Raw genomic sequence first — 19,684 nt, forward strand, 5'->3', positions numbered from 1 at the left:
ATCCCAGTGCTGCAGGCCATCAGTGAAATTTAATCCAGCCTTTACAGATCTCACTCTGATCTGCAGGGCTATGGGAAAAGGGCAAGAGAGTGGGACTAGTTGGATAGCTCTTTCAAAATGTCTGCATGAGTACACTGGGCCAATTTTTAAAATTCTTCCATGGAATGTGGGTTTAATTGGTGAGGCCATCATTGTTGTTCACCTTTGCTGTCCTGGAACTGAGCAAAGCACAGTTAAGAGTCAGTTATGTTACTATGGGCCTGGAGTCACATGTATGCTAGCTAAGGTTGGCAGGTTTCCTTCTCTAGATGGGTTTTGCAACAACCATTTTCACTGTTACTGAGATATGTTTGAAGTTACAGATTTCATTCATGAATTGAATGTAAATTTTGTCAGCTACATGGTAGGATTTGAACAGGTCCACACAGGGAAGTTTTCTTGACTTCTGGGGCTTGCTAGTTCAGGCCACTATCTCACCTGTGACCTTTCTACAATTAGGGTCTGCAAATAGCTGGAATATAAGATTTTTGTGTGTAGATATTTTTAATCAACCTCTTCAGATATGGTGTGAAACATAGGTCGGATTTGAAGCCAAGTGTCCTGGCCGAGAGGAATTGACACTTTCTGAAGGCAATCTTCAGGCAATGTATAATAATTTCCTACAGGAACATGGCCTTCTGTATAATGCTAAGCTGATGCAGCAACAGATTTCTAACAAATGTCTGTGGTAGGGGGAACATATTGTGGCCAGATTCATCAGTCATGAATAGATGCATATTGATGATTCATGGAGATCAGGATTGAGTTCAGCTTTAGTCCCTGAGTCATTGCCTGCATAGCATTGTGAATGTTCACCAGCAATGAGGAGAGAAAGAAAAACAAGTCCACTCATTGAGAAAATAAATCACGTCTTTGTAGGCTTGTGAAAATAACTTTCAATGCATTCCAACTTTCAAAATTCTAATTTTAAAGGCTGCTGATGTTTACAACAGGGAGAACATGTTTTATTATTTCCAATAAAACGCCATGATGATTTATCTTATTTATACTGTGTTATTTCCCAACATTCCTTGTAAATGGAAGTTAGTAATCTTGCTGTTTTGCTAATTGGCAGAAGGACCAGAAGAGGGATAGGGATTTTTGTTTTGAGCAGTGAATTGATGTAATGAGTTGCCGTAAGGATGGTGGGAGCAGATCAATAGTAACATTCAAAACGAATTGGATAAATACTTGAAAGAGAAAAATTGCAGGGCTATGGGTAAAAGCAGGATTAACTGAGTAGCTTCTTATAAGAGTTGACACATCCCCACCATAGACCAAAACCACATGGCCTCTTTCGGTGCTGCATCATTCTCTGTTTCTATGGACTATGACAGCTCTCAGGTGCCTTGCTCGTTCTTCATGTGTGAATCTAGAGAGTGAACAGCAGCAATGGGATGGGAGTGGGGGTTTTCTCTTAAATTTCCTGTTGGATTTATTAAAGGAGTGCGGGTGAAGTGTGACGGAGAATTGAGTTTGACTCTATCAGATTCTCATCTAGTGCCACTGAAAATCCCTTTGGTGAAGGTTACAACATAGTGATTACATGCAATACCCTGTAGTGATAGTAATGAGGTCAGCCAGATGGAATATGAATTCGCTGTTTGTGGCTCTTAGTGGCTCTTAATCTGTTCCAATCAGGGAGCCCTGGCTGTCAGTATTTATATATATATATATATATATATATATTGGCTGTCAGTATATATATATATGAACAGTAGCATCAGGGATTCTGTTTAGTCTGAGAGCTAGCTCTATGCTAGCTGGGTCAGTGTCAAGTACTTTTCACTTGTAAGTAAAGGGTGACTTGCTGATGGGAGTTTTTTCAGAGCACTTGCCCATCATTCCTCTCCCTAGTCCTGGCACAGCTGAAACCAAGAATAAACCATTTGTTGACGTTGCAAAGTCACTGCAACAAGTTGTGATCTGATCAGTTGCACTCTGCTCAGTTTCCCCACACTGAATAGAATTGCAAAGAATTTATGGTGCAGAGAAAGGCTATTCAGCCCTACTCACCTGTTCTACTCTTAATACTCCAGGCAAGCCTTCTCCTAAATTACTTCATGTTGCTCAACGAGCTTATCTTCTATTTCCTTTCTTCATTTTGTGCATCCTTTATTCACTGTAACCATTCCCTGTGTTAATGCATTCATTCTCATTACTCCCTGGCTAATGAGGTTTCTCTTGAACTCCAAATTTAATTTATTGGTGATTATTCATTTTGGTCATCATCAGTTTCACACACCCCCATTAGTGGAAACATTTATAATTTTAAAAACTTCTAACACATCACCCCTCAGCTCTCTCCTTATGAGAGAAAGAAAACTTAACTTTCATGATGAGTATAACCCTGGCATCTTATTGGAGCCTTCCCTAGTTCCTGCCAATCCTTTTACAATATTGTATTATTGTAATATAAAAGAACAGAAAGGGACACTTGGTTATTTTTCTTCTAGCATCATATCTCTGCAGAGTGCTGGTTTTGTGTTTTTTTTTTACAAAAGGCTATTTTTACAGAGCATTCAAGGTCAGAGTGATCTTGTAGACATGTCTCAACTAAACTACTTGGAGGAAAATATCCACATTGGCCTGGAATAATTGTGGGGGATGAGTAGAGTGTATATTTGAGCAATAGAAGGCCACTCAGCCCTTCAAGCCTGCTACATCATTTAATAAGCTCATGGTTGATCTGCTTTTAAATGAAATTCTGCATTCCTTCTTTTCCCCACTAACCTTCCAACCCCTTGCTAATCAAGAATCTATCAATCTTTACCTTTACAAATATTTAAAGATTTTGCATCCACTATCTTTTAAGGAAGGGAATTCCAAAAATTCTTAACCTTCTCAGAGAAAAATAACGTTTCCTTATTTCTGTTTTAAATGGATAACCTTTTATTTTTACACTAGTTCTGGTATCCTTCACAAGAGGAAACATGCTTTCAACATTCACCTGGTCAAGTCCCCCTCAGGACCTTGTATGTTTCAATAGATAAATCTGATTGCAACCTGATGGAAGAGACCCTGTGGTTTTGAGTGGTTAGGAGTGTCGATATTGTGATACATAAAGCAATGGATTTAATAGCTCATTCGCAGGCAGGAAAACAATTAGATGGATCAGTAAATTAGGATGCTGTGCCATTGTTGGCAAGTTTACCCACACCTGCCTTGCCACAACTTTATGGTTGGGAGGGATGGCAGAGGGTGTGTTGCCCACACCCCAATTGGGACCATTAAGTGGCCAGTGACTTCTGCCATTTAACCTTGCAAGCTGCTGATTTGCGAAGGATAGCTTCTTCCTGGGTCCCTTTGGCAACTGAAAGTGCCTGTCCCTGCCCCACAACTTTGACTCCAAGTGTCCACTCTTCCTCCTCACCCCACTTCCTGGTCCCTGTCCTCTCCAACATGATTCCCCAAGGCACCCATTGCACCATGGTCTGACAATCAGGTGCTGAGGTTCGTCAATCAGGCCCAGGCAAGCCCTTGGACATAACTGAGTTTAGGAGCATGCTCCTTCTTCCCTGCAGTACTGGCAGTGGCCACCAGTGTGTCGCAGATCTATTGTCCTTCAATTGACGACCAGCTCTATGAAGCAGGAATAGGCAGGGTTCAAGTCCAACATGTTCCAGAGGTGTGTCATAACATCTGTGAACAGTTGATTAGAAAATAGTTTTTTACCTCCTGGAGTGAGAGAGTCTTGCTTCTCTCATACTTGTTAAAGAGCAGTCACCCAGAATATTTAAATGGGGTTTCCAAGGTCATGAAGGTTTGCAAAAAAAGAGAAAGCTCAAATTCACTGGAAAGCCCTGGAACCTTTTCCAATGCTTTACCCCTCTCTGTAGTAATTTGCTCCACTTTGCATGTCCCAGGTCCATGTCAGCTCAACATATTGGATGCCCCAAAAATCACTTTATATGGAACACAAACGTTCCACAAAATGGTAACGTTCTGTGGGAAATTAGGGTGGTTGACTAAATGACTCATGCCGCAAGTTTGTCATGCTTGTGTAAAAAACTGAACTTGTGATTTTGTTTATGAAAGAAAATAACAATTATGAACTGTATCAGTTTGGCAAAGGAAAAGGTTGGGCAGCTGACTCACCTCCAGAGTATATGCTAAAGTGGGTTAGCTCACCCTGGGTGTATAATTCAGGCGAAGGTATTACTGTTGTGATCAGACTGAAAGGTAAAGAAGCTCTCTACCTGCCTGTCCTTGTTCGTACGATTAATCACAATGTGATTTATTACAGAGGGATGAAGGCAATTGCCCAGCTCTTCCACATGCCTGCACTTGTTCTCAAGACAGCAAAGGACCACCTGGACCCCTGGGACCTCCCGTAAGATGCGATACTTAATTTGCAAAGCTTTACCTAGATAAAATGCTGCACTCTTGAACTCAAAAGCAGATCTTATTTGTTAAATTGTGGGTCATCTCTTTCTTTTTACATTAGTCACAATGTTTCTGTAGCCTGTACTCAGTGCAGTTAATAACATAAATGGGATGGTGGGCCTTATTCATCAGGGTATGGAGTAGAAAATCAAGGAGGTTTCGCTAAATTTTAGTAGGTTCCTGGTTAGACTTACCCTTGAGTATTGTGCCCAGTTCAGGGCACTGTATCTCAAGAAAGATATCAGGATCTTGGAGAAGGTGTAGAGAAAATTTCTGGAATGGTAGTAGGGATGAGGGATTTCTGTTCTGTAGAGAGAATGGAGAAGCTAGGATTGTATTCCTTGGAGCAGAAATGGTAAAAGGAGAGACGTGATAGAGATATCACTCATGACACTGGGAGCTGCAACTTTCTGATTCTGCACGGATGCAACATACGACTGGAGACACCTGCATCAGTGAGGTGAGATGTTTAAGCATCCAGATGGAAACAAGTGATAAGGACCCTTGACCTCCAAATAAGGAATATTAAGAGGAATAGGTCTGTAAGTTAGGTCACTGAGCTTGAAGGTTAGTTTTAAACTGAAAGCTACTAGGCCACACCAGGTAAATAATCAGGATAGATGGGATCTACATCGATGTGTTTATTGATGGAGTTCTGGTTAGAATGCCACGTCTCTAAGAATTCCTAGATGTAACAGTTGAACATACAGTTAGTGGAGAGCTTCAAACCAGCATCTACAGAAAAACAACAAACACAGACCAAAAATACTTAACTTCAGAAGCAATCACCCCAACCCCCACAAATGGAGCTGCATTAAGACATTATTTCAATGAGCTACATCACACTGCAGCACCCAAGAACTACAAAAGGCAGAAGAAAATTATCTATACAATGTTTTCAAGAAATACGGGTACCCAATAAACACAATCCATCGATTCCTCAGAAACAAGCCCAAACAAACAGACACAATGCAACCAAAAACTATAGTCACATTACCTTATATCAAAGACCTATCAGAAATGACTTCCAGGCTACTCAGACCCCTTGGCACTATGGCAGCCCACAAACCTACCAACACACTTAATCAGTGACTAATGAACTTAAAGGATCCATTAGAAACCACCAGCAGATACCATGGAAGATCTGTAAAAAAAAACACTACATCGGACAAACTAGCAGGAAACTTGCCACCAGGATACATGAACACCAATGGCCACCAAAAGACATGACCCACTCTCACTAGTTTGCATACACACAGATAAAGAAGGACACCACTTTGACTGGGATGACACACACATTTTAGGGAGATGAAACAAAGACATGCACGAGAATTCTTAGAGGCATGGCATTCTAACCAGAACTCCATCAATAAACATATTGATTTAGATCCTATCTACCGTCCTTTGAAAAAAAGAGCCAGAGATGACATCGGCCGCCTTAAGAAACAAAGACCTACAATTGGAGAAGTGGGACATACCACCAGCGCTTCACCAGAGCCTCTCACTGATGATGTTACCTAGTATGGTGACAAATGTCTGAAAACAAACCTTCCAGCTCAGCGAGCTAACTTACAGTCTTATCATTAACCTGAGCTACAAATCTTCTCCAAAATCATTAAGAGGAATAATCAATCTGATTAGCTTGTTGCACATTGAGTGGGTGATTGGGCTGCACAGGCTGGAGGGTGGGCTTTCAATGTGAATAGTCCACAGTATGGGAACAGGTGGTTGCATAGAGTATCAGGGATGTCCTCACTAATATCTTCCACTGACCCTGCAGTCTCCAGGTCTGGCCACAATCACAGCCTATACATGCTGCTGCTGTGAATGCGATTAAAATAGCAGGAAGTTTTGTAACAATGAAAGCTGATCAGACTGAGCCTTTACTCTCTAGTCAAAAATGTGATTGAACATTTTAAGATAGTTGAAGGGTTTGATACACCAGATTTAGAAATGAGATTTCAGCATGGGCAATGAAAAGATCATAGATTTAAGATGGCCACAAATGAAACCATGGAGAATTCAGGAGTAGCTTCTCTCTCTGGAGTGTAGTGACAATGTGAGACTCTAACACAGGAGAATTGTTTAGGGGAATAGCATAGACATATTTAATAGAAACTTGTTAAAATGCACTTGAGAAATAATAGCAGGATACATTGATCAGATGAAGGGAGGAGTTTGTGTGGAATATGAACACAGTTATAGAATAGTTATGCTAAATTACTGTTCCAGTGCTCTAAATTCTTAGTGATTTTTTTCTCATTTCTGAGTATCTTTACTACTTTATTATATTGTTTTAAGCATTATATTGCAAGCACCCTCTTTTTTTTGAAGCATAAGGTTTGAATTAGTTGGTGAGCAGTGTAAATGTGCATATCCTGATACAGTCTAGAAGTCAGTAGACAGTAAAAAAACACGATAGGAATCTATAAAATTGTAGAAGAAGCTAATCATTCCAACTATTACACAGTAATCCCATCAAGTACTTGGAGTAACGTTAGGAGAAATATGAGCAATGCTTCAGCAATTTATGTTTGACATCTGGATCTTTGTATCTTCACCTTTTTTATTCAAAATATATTAACGTTTGATGATTTTTGTTTTACAACATCACATGGAAATTCAAGGAATGTGACTTCTTATGCAGTCCAACCTGGAAGCTTGGGATAAATACCGAAAATGCTAAAGCAACTTAGAGGTCTGGCAGCATCTGAAAAAGGGTCATGCCCAATTCGAAACATTAACTCTGTCCCTTTCTCCTCAGATAGCTGAGACCTACTAAGCTTCTTCAGCATTCTCTGTGCTTGTGTTAGTTTTCCATCATCCGCAGTATTTTGCTTTGATCTGGCTATTTAGAATAGTGGAATTGCAGAAGGACAGTATTGTGCTGAATGTTACATTTTTGACAGCCAGTTGGTGAAGGAGGAAACCAGTGATCTACCTAGGGTTGCTCCTAAATGTACAACCCATCACCAGTATCGACAGATGTCTCTTTATACGTGATCAAGTCATTATCCATGAATACACCCATTATTCACTAATGTCCTTACCTGGTCTGGCCTACATGTGACTCCAGACCCACAGCAAGATGGTTGACTCTTTACTGCCTTCTGGGTAATTAGGAATGGGCAATAAGTGCTGGCCAAGCAAGTAAGGCCCTCATCCCATGAGTGAATAAAAAAACTGCATATATTTAACCATAATTTATACACTTTACATTGCACTTATCTATAGTACTGGAACCATCCAAATGACCTGTTTCATTCCCCATCTAATCACACAGGGGTCAGTCACAAATCATTTGGTAGCATTTTTGCCTCTGAGTCAGAAAGTTATGTTCAAGCTCAACTCTACAGACTTGAGCACACAATCTTGGCTAACATTTGCAGTGCAGTGATGAAGGAGTAATGCGAGATGAGATGTTAAACTGAGGGCCTCATTGGCTCGTGTGGATACACACGATTCCATGGCATTATTTCAAAGCTCTAAAGTAAGGTCACTGGACCCAAAATATTAAGTCTGCTTTCTCTCTACAGAAGCTGCCAGCCCTCTTGATTTTTTTCTAGCAATTTCTGTCTTTTATACGAACAGGGAGTTTTCTCTTCACTGCCCTGGCAATATCTGCCTTTGAAGTAGATTAACTCACCATTTGATACACTGCTGTCAGTGGGAGTTAGCTGTGCACAAATTAGCTGTTGTGCTTCCTACATCAGATCAGTGTAGCAAGTTCAGAGATTTTTACTTTGTTAGCTGTGATGACCATTGTGATGTTGTGGGTTGTAAAAGGTGCCATACAAATGTGAATTCTTCCTCAAAATGGATGGATAATCTGGGATACGACCCATCATGGACACTATGCTAATCTATGTCATGAATATCATGAGAGTGCATAATGAGCCTTTATATTCTGAAGTCTGGCTCTCCATCCATCCATCCATCTCTCTGAAGGTGGAAAGCTCCAACATAGACCGTCCAGCAAGTGTAACAGGAGAACTGCAAAGTGTGCCATGTTCCTCCAATTTGGCTCTGTCGCTGTGAATCAGAGCTTGAACCCCACTCACTACATTCCCACAAGAGGGCAAAGATGAGATTGATGATTCGCTATTGTGAGGAGGAATGTCCACATAAACTCTGTTCCCCCTTACCCCACGGTCATGACAGAAAACACATGGTGTCAGGTCACTGCTGTGTTGTTCCTTCTATCCTTTACACAATACAGTTCCATCATCCTTCAAGTTGTAAAAGACACGGAGCAAAACATCCATTTCAGGTGGAGGTGCCTTCACAAGGATGACAGAAGAAGCCAATTCTTGAGAGCCAGGTTCTTGCAGAAGGACCACATGAGTCATTAACAGGTGTCATTGTGGGTTCTCCTTTTTGGTGAGGTGTTTGTAACCAACCTGTTGTGGTCTCTGGTCACCAGTAAAATACTGGATATGCACAGCAGACCTATTCATGAATAATTACATAGCTTGCATTGCTGACTATAAAAGTACAAACAAAGTGCTGGGGCTCATTTCTAGAGAGAGAGAATTAAAAAAGCAGAGTGATTATGTTAGATTAGATTAGATTAGATTAGATTAGATTACAGTGTGGAAACAGGCCCTTCGGCCCAACAAGTCCACACCGACCCGCCGAAGCGAAACCCACCCATACCCCTACATTTACCCCTTATCTAACACTACGGGCAATTTAGCATGGCCAATTCACCTGACCCTGCACATCTTTGTGACTGTGGGAGGAAACCGGAGCACCCGGAGGAAACCCACGCAGACACGGGGAGAACGTGCAAACTCCACACAGTCAGTCGCCTGAGGCGGGAATTGAACCCGGGTCTCTGGCGCTGTGAGGCAGCAGTGCTAACCACTGTGCCACCGTGCCACCCACGTTAAATTTGTATAGAACCTTGGTTAGATCATCTGTGGAGTTACTGCAAACAATTCTAGCTTGCACATTATAAAAACAATATAAAGGCATTGGAGAATGTGCAACATGGATTTAATGTATGATGCCAGAGCTAAAGGGTTATTTATTACCTGTTAGGCAAGATCGGACAGGCTAGACCTGATTTGACAAGAGAAGTGAAGGCTGAGGAGTGATCAGTTTTTAAAATTAAGAAAGGGCTTGGTAGAGTACAAAATGTTTTCATTTGAGAGACTTGAACCAAGGGCCATTAGGATAGGATAGTCACGAATCAAACCATAAAGAACTCAGGAGAATCAAATTGAGAATGTGATCTACTACAGGCAATGTTTGAGATGAATAGTGTAGATGCATTCAAGGGGAAGTTAAACAAATACCTAAGGGAGAAAGGAATAAAAGGGTATGCTTTAGTCTGAAATGAAGACTGCTGGGCAGATGCTACGTGGAGCTTTAGCAATAGCATAGACATGTCTGGCAGAAAGATCCGTTTATATTCTGCCACTATTGTGTAAATTGAAAATAAATATTGATGAGCTTGCTGTGTACTTCCAGCATTTTTTGTTTTTCTTTCAGATGTGCAGCACTCACAGTTTCTTACAAAAACGTGTATGATATATGTTTGCTCAGATGTCAAGTTAATGTGTATTTTACAGGGTGGCCCAGGTTTGAGAGGCCCAAGAGGAGTGAAGGGAGAACCAGGTCAAAGGGTAAGAGATCTCTTCCCAAATCTAACAGAAGTACATGAAATGAATGGAGTTCACATTTTTCCCTTTTGAAAAAATTCCCATGTCATCAAAAGAACAGCATGATTGTTCTCCTAAATGGCTCTACACTGTGGGGTAAAATATTCTGGTCATGTCACTGACTCAGATGATGGTTTGATATTTGAGCAATCAATTTTGCAGCAAGTTAATTTTAATAAGCACTGAATTCTGCATCCAATTGTCTTGCACATGTTCAGTGCCAAGAGTTTAGCATGACAATATGCGCACGAATGACAGCCTTATTCAATTACTTAACATCAATGGCTCATATACATGTATCTGTATGTCACCTTCTACTTTGTGATAGGGATCTGAAGGTCTCCGTGGTGAGATTGGACCTACTGGCCCCCAGGGTCAACCTGGACCCCAAGGACCAAGTGGACTTTCCATTCAGGGACCGCCGGTGGGTTCATGGTGTTTCTCTATCCAGGAATGGATTGCACAGCAGCACTTGTGTGAAATCAGCTTGGTGTTCAACAAAGGCTTTTGAGACTTCTCTTGTTAGAACTGATTGGGTGTGAAGTTGATCTTTGGGCAGCAAAGCAGAATAGGCTCATGGCCAATTGGTCTCGTACTGAATCTGGCTGCTGGTGAAACTGGCTCATTGTGAGTTGGGTTTCATAGCAAATCGGGCTCATCATTTAAAGATCTTGAGCCTTTTGCTCTCTTCGCAAATCAAGCTTACAGCTAATTGGACTTAGTTATATTAAAAACTGAAAGTCCTGGAGAAAGTAAGCACTGCTAGCAGCATCTGTCAAGAAAGAAACCATTAATATTTGAGTCTGATATGACTCTTCAGTAGAACTTTGGATTCCTAATTAATTGATTTTGTAATGAATTAGGATTGAAGCTAATCAAGTTTCAATGAATCAGAGCTGTGGCAAATCACAAGTCCACTTGATTTAATGCCTGATACTTTTAAACACAGCAAAGAATATTAGGGGTGGGGGAATGGGTGTAATTTGGGAACAGTTTGTCTGAGATGACCCTGACCCATGCATCTAAGCAATTACACTCCAATTTAATTGCTCTTACAGAGCAGCATGGTTTTCATTGTATTGTGTTGTGCAGAATTAATTATACTATTATATTTGAAATTAAAAATAACTCTGTGTAAAAATGCAAAATGTCACTGGAAATAAGTCAGGGAGGAATTACCCACTTATACCATTAGTGTCTCATAAAGCTGAAAGTTCGTGTCTGAATGGTGTCTTTATTAACCCTGTTAGGGCAGCACTGGTGAAAAAGGTGAGAAAGGAGCTCTCGGTCCTCTCGGCCACCAGGTATGAGATTAAGTCATTGATCATGTCCTGTAGCTACTTGGTGTGTTATTTATTAATATAAACTATTTGATTTGTAATACTTCATGAAGGTATTCCATTTATGTAACTTGCATTATGTTGAAACTTTCTTTCCACATGTTTGGAGAAGATTAATTTTGAAACATTTCTGTGTGAATTTGTTTGAAAGGATAGAACAATTGTCTTTTCAGAATCCTGTGGCTGCCGGCACCTGATTTGAATAGGAAATATTGCTGGTCTCATTTTACAGAAGCTGCTGTACTTGTTTCAACAAAAGGTCCTTGCATTTACTATAACAAAATTAAGAAAGGAGTAAATGACCAGCAAGTTGGTAAATGTCATGCAATCTGTTTGTAGTCAATTTTTCTGTAACAACTTGTCCTATCCTTCCTTGAACACAATGCTTTGTACAGTGATGGAACTCCAGTGTCGTGCTAAAGTACATACTAAAACATGGCTCATGTAGCTAAATGTTATTTATGCATTCATGTAATATTAAAATAAGCAATATGCCAGCAAAGCAATATCTTATCGTGATCAGAATTAGGAGGATGTGGCTTCAAGTCCTACACCAGAGACATGAGCACAACATCCAGATGGCCTGCGTGAAAATGCAGGACTGAGGGAGTACTGTCTTTTGCATGAGCTTATTAAACAAAGGACCTGCCTTCTCTCTCAAATAGGTAAATTAGATCTCAAGACATTAATATGAAGAAGAGCAGGGGTGATTTTTTTATACATCAATGAAAAGGTGATCTGGTCACTTATCTCTCCTGCTTCTGTGAGCTTGCTGTGTGCAAATTGACTGTCGCATTTTCTATATTATGAGAGTGACTACTCCTCAGAAGTACTTAATAGACTGGAAAAAATATTTGTGATATTCAGAATGTGTGGAAGGTGCTATATAAATAGAAATCCCTCTTTTTTTTGTAATGTTATAAGACTCTGTGCATATTCAATCCCAATTACTTTGGAGTTATAGGTGGAAACACATTGTGTTTTAAAAGTTATGATTGTAATTTTTATTTTCCTGATGGAGCAGAGGAAGTATTGCAGCCGTATGCATGGTGTCGATTTTAAAACCCAGTGTTAGCTCCAGGGTAAGGGAGAGAAATCCTGGGCCTTGGTACTTTGTTTATTTCTGAGCCCCTTATTCTCTCTCTCTTCCCCCAATTTCTGTTTAACCCTCCCCCTCATGCTTCAGATGTTCAGATTTGGGATCCATACTCACAGTGGCATAGAATTGATTTGTTAAAGTTTAGCAAAACATTTTCACTTTTGTATTCTCTGGAACTTACTCAACCTTTCCTAATGGGTAATCCCTCTATACCTAGTATCAGCCTAATGAATTTTCCCTGGACAGCTTCCATCGTCAGTCTATCCTTGCTTGAATAAGAAGACCAAAATTGTTCACAGCATTCCGGCTGTGGTCTAACTAGTGCTTTGTGTAGGTTAGCAGGACTTCCCATTTTATATTCCATTCCTTTTGAAATAAAGGCCAACATTCCATTTGCCTTCCCTATTACCCACTGAATCTGGAAACTAGCTTTTTAATATTCATACATGACAGCTTCCAAATCCCATTGTTCTGTAGCTTTTGGCAGTCTGTCTCCATTTAAGTTCAGCTCATCCATTCTTTCTGCCAGAGTGCATAACCACACACTGCTGCAGACTACATTCCAGCTGCCATATCCAGGAGCAGGACTCCATCCCATAACCTTCCAAGTTAGACATGAACATTTGGCAACAGCATCTAATTCTTTGTCTTTTTCACATGCCAGGGGATGCCAGGAGGGCAAGGGAGACCAGGACGCGATGGTTCACCAGGTCAAAGGGTAAGACTAAGGAAGTAGATAATACATACCACTAGTAATTACCAAGTCAACATTGTCATCCTTTTGAGGTTTGAGTAATGAAATGGATACATGATTGTGTTTGCTGGTTGATCATTGAAGGGGTGTCATACAAGAACCCTTAACCCAGCAGAACTTTGGAAGCAGTAGAGGTGAATTTACAGCCTCTAACCTTGGGAGGCAGTGCTAGACAATTTTAATTGAGAGCAAACGGGCAAGAAAGTCAGGTTTTGGGAGGTACCTGTCACCAATTGTGCTGCCACAAAGTCGAATTTCACCCTGTACAGTTTTGAATTGAACTTGTTACCATTGGTTACCTTTCAGATTTTAATGAGACCACAATTATATGTGTAATATTCAGATACAATATTAAACTATCAACTGATTTTGGGTAGCCATTCCAGTCAGGCAGGGTTTTAGAACATGTTAATGACTTTTTACATATGTAGGTATCCCTGAGATATCATTACATAACACCTTATCACAATTGTTTTAAGAAATAGAAAGAAACTATTGATGATTTTTAAAGGATTAAACTTAGTGGAATTTTTTTTCTCAACTGTGTACATACTTTTCACATATTCTCAGGATGTGCATGGGGGTGTGCCAAAATCTGCAGCCTGCCCAAAGTATTTTACAAAAATTAAGGGTGAGTTGAGCTGGTTAAAGGCTCAGTTGACTGAAATATTACCTGTCTACAGCATAATATAGTTGGCATGGGCAGGCAAAAGTGGTCAATTTTTAAGCAAGATGGAAGAGGGTGTGCTATATTTGGAGGGTTCCCATTTCCCAACCATGCTAACTGCCTCAGAAGATAATACCTCCCTTCCTTCGTATCTAAATCATCTTCAAAACCTAATACCCCTCCCTAAAGTGAGCAAATCCTCTATGGCTAATGCCCCCTAAATAGTTGGGTCTAAGGTTCCACTGAGCCCTCTTCATGGACCTGCCTGTATTTCCAGCGTCCCCACCGTGAGCTAGTGATTGACTGATTTCTCCAGAGGGAGAGGTAGAAATCCAATTCACTGGCACTTCCTTGCCTTCACAGCACATTATAGATGCAGAGCAGGCTACTTCCTGCTCCATGGGTTTGCTGCGGATTTTTCTTCCACTGTCTGGAGGCAGAGTCTGTCCCCACCCAGCAAGCCCCACCCATCCATCTCTATAATTTTGGGTGCATTGTGTAGCATTCAGTTTTTAAAAATAACCCCCACTTGGAATTGTTGAGAAACCAATGGACTCATCAGGAGACCATTAGCTTTGTTCCGACTTGATTTGTTTTCAAATCATAAATTCAACGCAGTTCATATTTTTCAGAAATGTTACATGATAAGGATCGTTGGGTCTAATGCTAAGATATTTCTTTCACTCTAGCAGCAATCAGGCCTAGAGGAACAGATGATTAAGCTATTCACTGACAGAAAGACATCCCAAATCCTTAAAGGGGTCTTGCAGCAGTCTTACCTCCACGGCTATCATTGTTGCCTCAGAGTCAGTAATGCCAAATTCCTGTGTGGTTATGACCCATAGTTTGGGAACTTCTAAATTCTCACTTCTATATTTCCAGTAGAATGTTTGTACTCAAATGCTGTTGCAGTCATCCAGGGGATCAGTTTGAAATCACTGTACCTTGGGAAGGGTGTCTAATCTAATATTGCCGATATTATAGTATCAGGAAAACTTAAAACCTGTTTGTACCCCTCCTACACCATCCCTCTGTGTATTCTGAACAACTTGCATTTATATCAACATAATAATATAGTCCAAAGAGCCTCACAGGCACGCAATCAAGCAAAATTTAAAATAGTGTCACTTTAGGACAGTTGACCAATAGTTTAGTCAAACATAAAGTTTATGAGCAATGTCTTGAAGAAAGAAAGAGAACTAAAAAAGTTTAGAGAGGTGACTCCAGAATGGAGCCACAAATGGTGGAGTGATTAAAATCAGAGTTGCTGAAGAGACTGGAATTGGAGAAGCACAGAGATCTTGCAGAGTTGCTGGGCTGGTGGTGATTGAGACAAGGGGAGGGCAAGGCCATTGGAGTACCAGGATAAGAATTTTAAAATCAAAACTTTCTTAACCAGAGCCAGTGTAGATCAGAAATGTAAAAGGTCACTGAATCCATTCGCAACATTAGCTCAACAAGAATACTTGCTAATTGTGTATCATGATGGAGAAGGAAAATCATTCTAGTGATGATTTATGATATTTAGCACTTAGAAACATTGCAGATTATATTGCAAAAAAAATACTTGAGAAAGGGATGTTTTTAGGCATTTCCTCTGCCAAGTGGAAATTCATGACTGGGAATGTTGAGAACTACAAATTGTTCAGATTGTGTAATGCTCTATGTATTAAAGTTGATAGTTTATTGAGGTCTCCTAACCATGTAATTAAATTCCGATATGAATACAAGTCATACTTCCCATTCCAGAGTCTTGGGCAGAGAATCCAGGGTTGATCTCTTAAGTTCCAGATGGAGTGCTGCACTAGAGGAGGTACTATGGGAAGTTAAAATGGACATGTCCATTCCCTTGGATTTTCTTTTACAAATATGGTGCACCACGCAACATATAAGACATGGCAGCCTTTTTTGAGTTATATGGACACAGATTTGTCTGCTTTCTTAACTCAGGCATTTGTTTAACCAGAATGGTTAGGTTTGCTGAGCCCTGGGCCCTGAAAGGGCAAACCCCTGAGTTAATATGAGTATATATACAACGCTCCCATTTTTTTGTTTGGGAGCTTTGTGCCGAGCATTGTTGTTTTGTTTATTTTGTGTCCTTGAGTGTTCGTTTTTTTTTAGTCACTTACTTATTTATACGTGTTGTTTTGCAGTGTTTGGTTTTGTTTTGTTTTATAGGGTAGGTTAGTAGTTAGTAGACAGTAGTTGTATTGTAATTTTTTTATAGGGTGAGAGGGGAAAGAAATAAAAGAGACCTATGGGACAACTTTTTCCACGCAGAGGGTGGTACGTGTATGGAATGAGCTGCCAGAGGATGTGGTGGAGGCTGGTACAATTGCAACATTTAAAAGGCATCTGGATGGATATATGAATAGGAAGGGTTTGGAGGGATATGGGCCGGGTGCTGGCAGGTGGGACTAGATTGGGTTGGGATATCTGGCCGGCATGGACGGGTTGGAGCGAAGGGTCTGTTTCCATGCTGTACATCTCTATGACTCTATGGCATTTGTTATATTTTCCATAAATTTATATTTTTGTAATGTCAAATTCTTTTTGATAGTAAATATATTTACAAAAAAAGGATATGTCTGCTAGCTTGGGTGAACGAAATTCCATTAAAACTATTTGAAATAAGTGCAATAGTAGGGCTGCCTTTGCGTCCTGATCAAAATTTATCTTTTGACCAAAGTCACTTCAGAAAAAAAAGTTAATCGGGTCAGTACCCCACTGGCTTTTGTAGTATCTTGTTCTGCAGTAAATTTAGCTTCAGTCTTTCCTTCGTTTACAGCTGTGACTACACTTCAAAAAGCACATTAAGGTGTTCCACGGTGCTATATAAATGTAATTTGTCACTGGAAATTTTTTTTAACCTGAAAATTAAGCGAATGGGCTGTGACCAGGAACATGTACGTGTGCACAAATATGTATTTGTAAACAATAACAAAAAAATCTCTCTTGCTTGAATCAGTAAATAACCTATGAAATCAACTTTTGATCCAGGGTCCTGTTGGTAAAGATGGTCCTATAGGATTACCAGGACCAGCGGGGCCTGTGGTAAGTACATTTGCATGTACTGTAGCAAGATGTTGGTGTTTAACAATGTCGATTTTTCAGGGTCGAAGAGGTGTGGACGGTCCGCTTGGACCACCTGGGTTTCCAGGTAGGAGGGTAAGTTTTTTTTTGTGTATAGTGAAGGAATGTTGACAGAAAATCCCAGGAACCTAGTAAACCATTTTCATTCCACACATCAAACATTGTGCTTTCCAGCCTCATTGTGTATGGGCGTTATGTAATTCAGGCTGCGAATTTATAACCTTGCATGTCACTTAAGAATTAAGTTTTTAATTTAAATAGTCAAATACATTCTTTCACCCAGAAACATAGCCTTCTTTAAACGGAAGGAAGGTCCTTGTCTTTGTTTTTGCCAGAATGTTTTCTGCTTGTAACTGCAGTTTTTTGGGATTACACAGTGTCAGTGTTTTTTCTGCGGTAGACAGATACACAAGACGAACATGAATCCAAAACAAAGCTCGCTCAGCTAACTGGTCTCCAAAATCATCCTTCTTTGTTGCTCACTTCCATTAATACTTATTCTTTCCACATTGACCACTTTGGAGATTCATTTCATATGTTCACTTTAAATCGATGTGATTTCCCTGTTCTTGAGCCTGTGCTATACTTATTCTCTCTTTATTTTTAAACATCAGTGATGTATTATCTATTGTCCAACCCTCCTGAGTTCCCCTCTGTTGGGAAGGAAATCTGCTAACTTTACCTGAATTTGACTCCAGACCTATAACAATATGCTTGACTCTTAACTGCCCTCTCAAATAGCCTAGCAGGCCATTCATTTGTACCTGTGCTAAATGGTTGCAGACGTTCAAGGAAGTAAACTCGTAGAATCTATACAGTGTGGAAAGAGGCCATTCAGCCCATCAAGTCTGTACTGGCCCTCTGGAGAGTATCCTAGCCCCATAACCTTACATTTACCACAGCTAATTTACTTAGCTTACAGATTTCCTGGTCACTTTGGACAATTTAGTATGGCCAATCCACATAACATGCGCACCTTTGGAGTGTAGGATGAAGCCAAAACACCTGAAGGAAACCCACACCGACACAGGGAGAATGTGCAATCTCCACACAGACAGTCATCCAAGGCTGGAATCAAGCCCAGGTCCTTAGCACTGTAAGACAACAGCACTAACCACTGAGCTACCGTGTTGGTGGCTCAACACCACCCTTTCAAAAGTAATTGGGGATGGGCAACAAATGCTCGCCTTAACAGTGATGTCCACATGCCCAGAAAAAAATAAAATTTAAAAATTACCAGTTACATCTAAAGTAAAAGTTGATTCTGAGAGGGTTTGTCAAGGTAGAAGATGAGAGGCTGTTTCTCCTGTCCAGAGATTCGAGAACCAGGGGTCACAGTTTCAGTCATTTAGAATTCTGATAAGGAAAATGATCTTTTTTCAGTCTCTTGTGTCTGCTTTATTGTTCAGCAAATCTCTGGAAATCTTTTTCCCTGAAAGCTATGAATTCCCAGACTTTAAGTATATTCAAGACTGCTATCAATAGATTTTTGGATCCAGAGGCAATCGTGGGATATTGGGATAGTATAAGAAGGCAATTTTGAGGCCAAAAATGAGCAAAGATTTTATTGAATGACAGAGTAGGTTCAGAGGATGTGTGGCCAGCACCTGTTCTTATTTGGTTATTTACATCATCCCTCTATTTTTAATATGTGAATTTACACTCTCAGTACAGAGGGTGTGTTAAAAGATTTTACATGTCAGCAAGATGTGTTTCAAACCATGGCACTGCATTTGTGGTCACATTAAGTTGAGACATAACCTTTAGTGGGGTAGTACAATTTTTGTGCCAATATCAGATTACAGTCATGAAGTAGATTAATGTATATTAGTACACAAAACTACAACATTTACATCAATACTTTTTTTGCTGATGTTATACAAATTGGTTTCAGGGATACTTTACATAAAGATAGGGGCTGGACTGGGCCATTCGTTCTCCTGATCCTGCTCCATTATTCAGCAAGATCATGGCTGATCTTTGACCTCCACTCCCACAGTCTTAATATTCCTTAGTTCCCTTTGTACCAACCTCGATCTTGAATGTACTCAATGACTGAGCATCCACAACTCCTGGTTGGGGCAGGGTACAGAATTTCAAAGATTCACAACCCTTGAAATAAAGAAATTTCTCTTCATCTCAGTGCTAAATAGTTGATGCCTTTATTCTGAGACTGTAACCCTATGTTGTAGATTTCTCAGTTAGGAGTGGAACCATGTTTTCAGCATTTAACCTGTCAGGACCCAAAATAGTTTATGTTTCAACTAGATATCATCTTATTCCTTTAAACTACAGGAAACATAGACTAGACCCATGCCATGCCGTATTACTCTATTTAATTTCTCTTAATAAAACAAGCACCTCATCTCAGGAACTAACCTAGTGAGTCTTGACCTTACTCCCCTGTAGAGCTAATAAGCCCCTTCTTAGGTAAGGAGACCAAAACTACACAAAATATTTCAGTATGACCTCATTGATGCCCTTCATCATTCTTATCTCATTTGCCTTTACCTCTCCAAAGACCATTAGAAAATTGAAATTAATAGCCATCCCCATCTCTTTTCCCCCACCCAAAAAAAAATTCTGAGATGTGACCTTAGCAACTTTCCTATTTTTTTCCAGTAAAACGTCATTTGAGTA

At 40.1% G+C, this 19,684-nt stretch overlaps 1 protein-coding gene across 6 annotated transcripts in view; it reads left to right on the forward strand.

The window, feature by feature from the left end:
* The window catches only part of col14a1a (collagen, type XIV, alpha 1a), a 225,792-nt gene that overhangs the window by 170,192 nt on the left and 35,916 nt on the right, over positions 1-19,684 (forward strand). For 5 of the 6 annotated variants that reach the window (XM_043688687.2, XM_043688690.2, XM_043688691.2 and 2 more), the window contains exons 36-41: positions 4,286-4,372; positions 10,002-10,055; positions 10,420-10,515; positions 11,342-11,395; positions 13,195-13,248; positions 16,952-17,005. In XM_043688687.2, coding sequence (XP_043544622.2) covers positions 4,286-4,372; positions 10,002-10,055; positions 10,420-10,515; positions 11,342-11,395; positions 13,195-13,248; positions 16,952-17,005 — 399 coding nt within the window. Of the gene's footprint in view, positions 1-4,285; positions 4,373-10,001; positions 10,056-10,419; positions 10,516-11,341; positions 11,396-13,194; positions 13,249-16,951; positions 17,006-17,065; positions 17,120-19,684 lie in introns of all 6 variants that reach the window. The other variant, XM_043688688.2, reaches the window with a different exon arrangement.

The sequence above is a fragment of the Chiloscyllium plagiosum genome, unplaced genomic scaffold, assembly GCF_037043375.1.
Source record: "Chiloscyllium plagiosum isolate Xiang-an unplaced genomic scaffold, Cpla_swu_hap1 HiC_scaffold_4, whole genome shotgun sequence".
NCBI lineage: Eukaryota > Metazoa > Chordata > Chondrichthyes > Orectolobiformes > Hemiscylliidae > Chiloscyllium > Chiloscyllium plagiosum.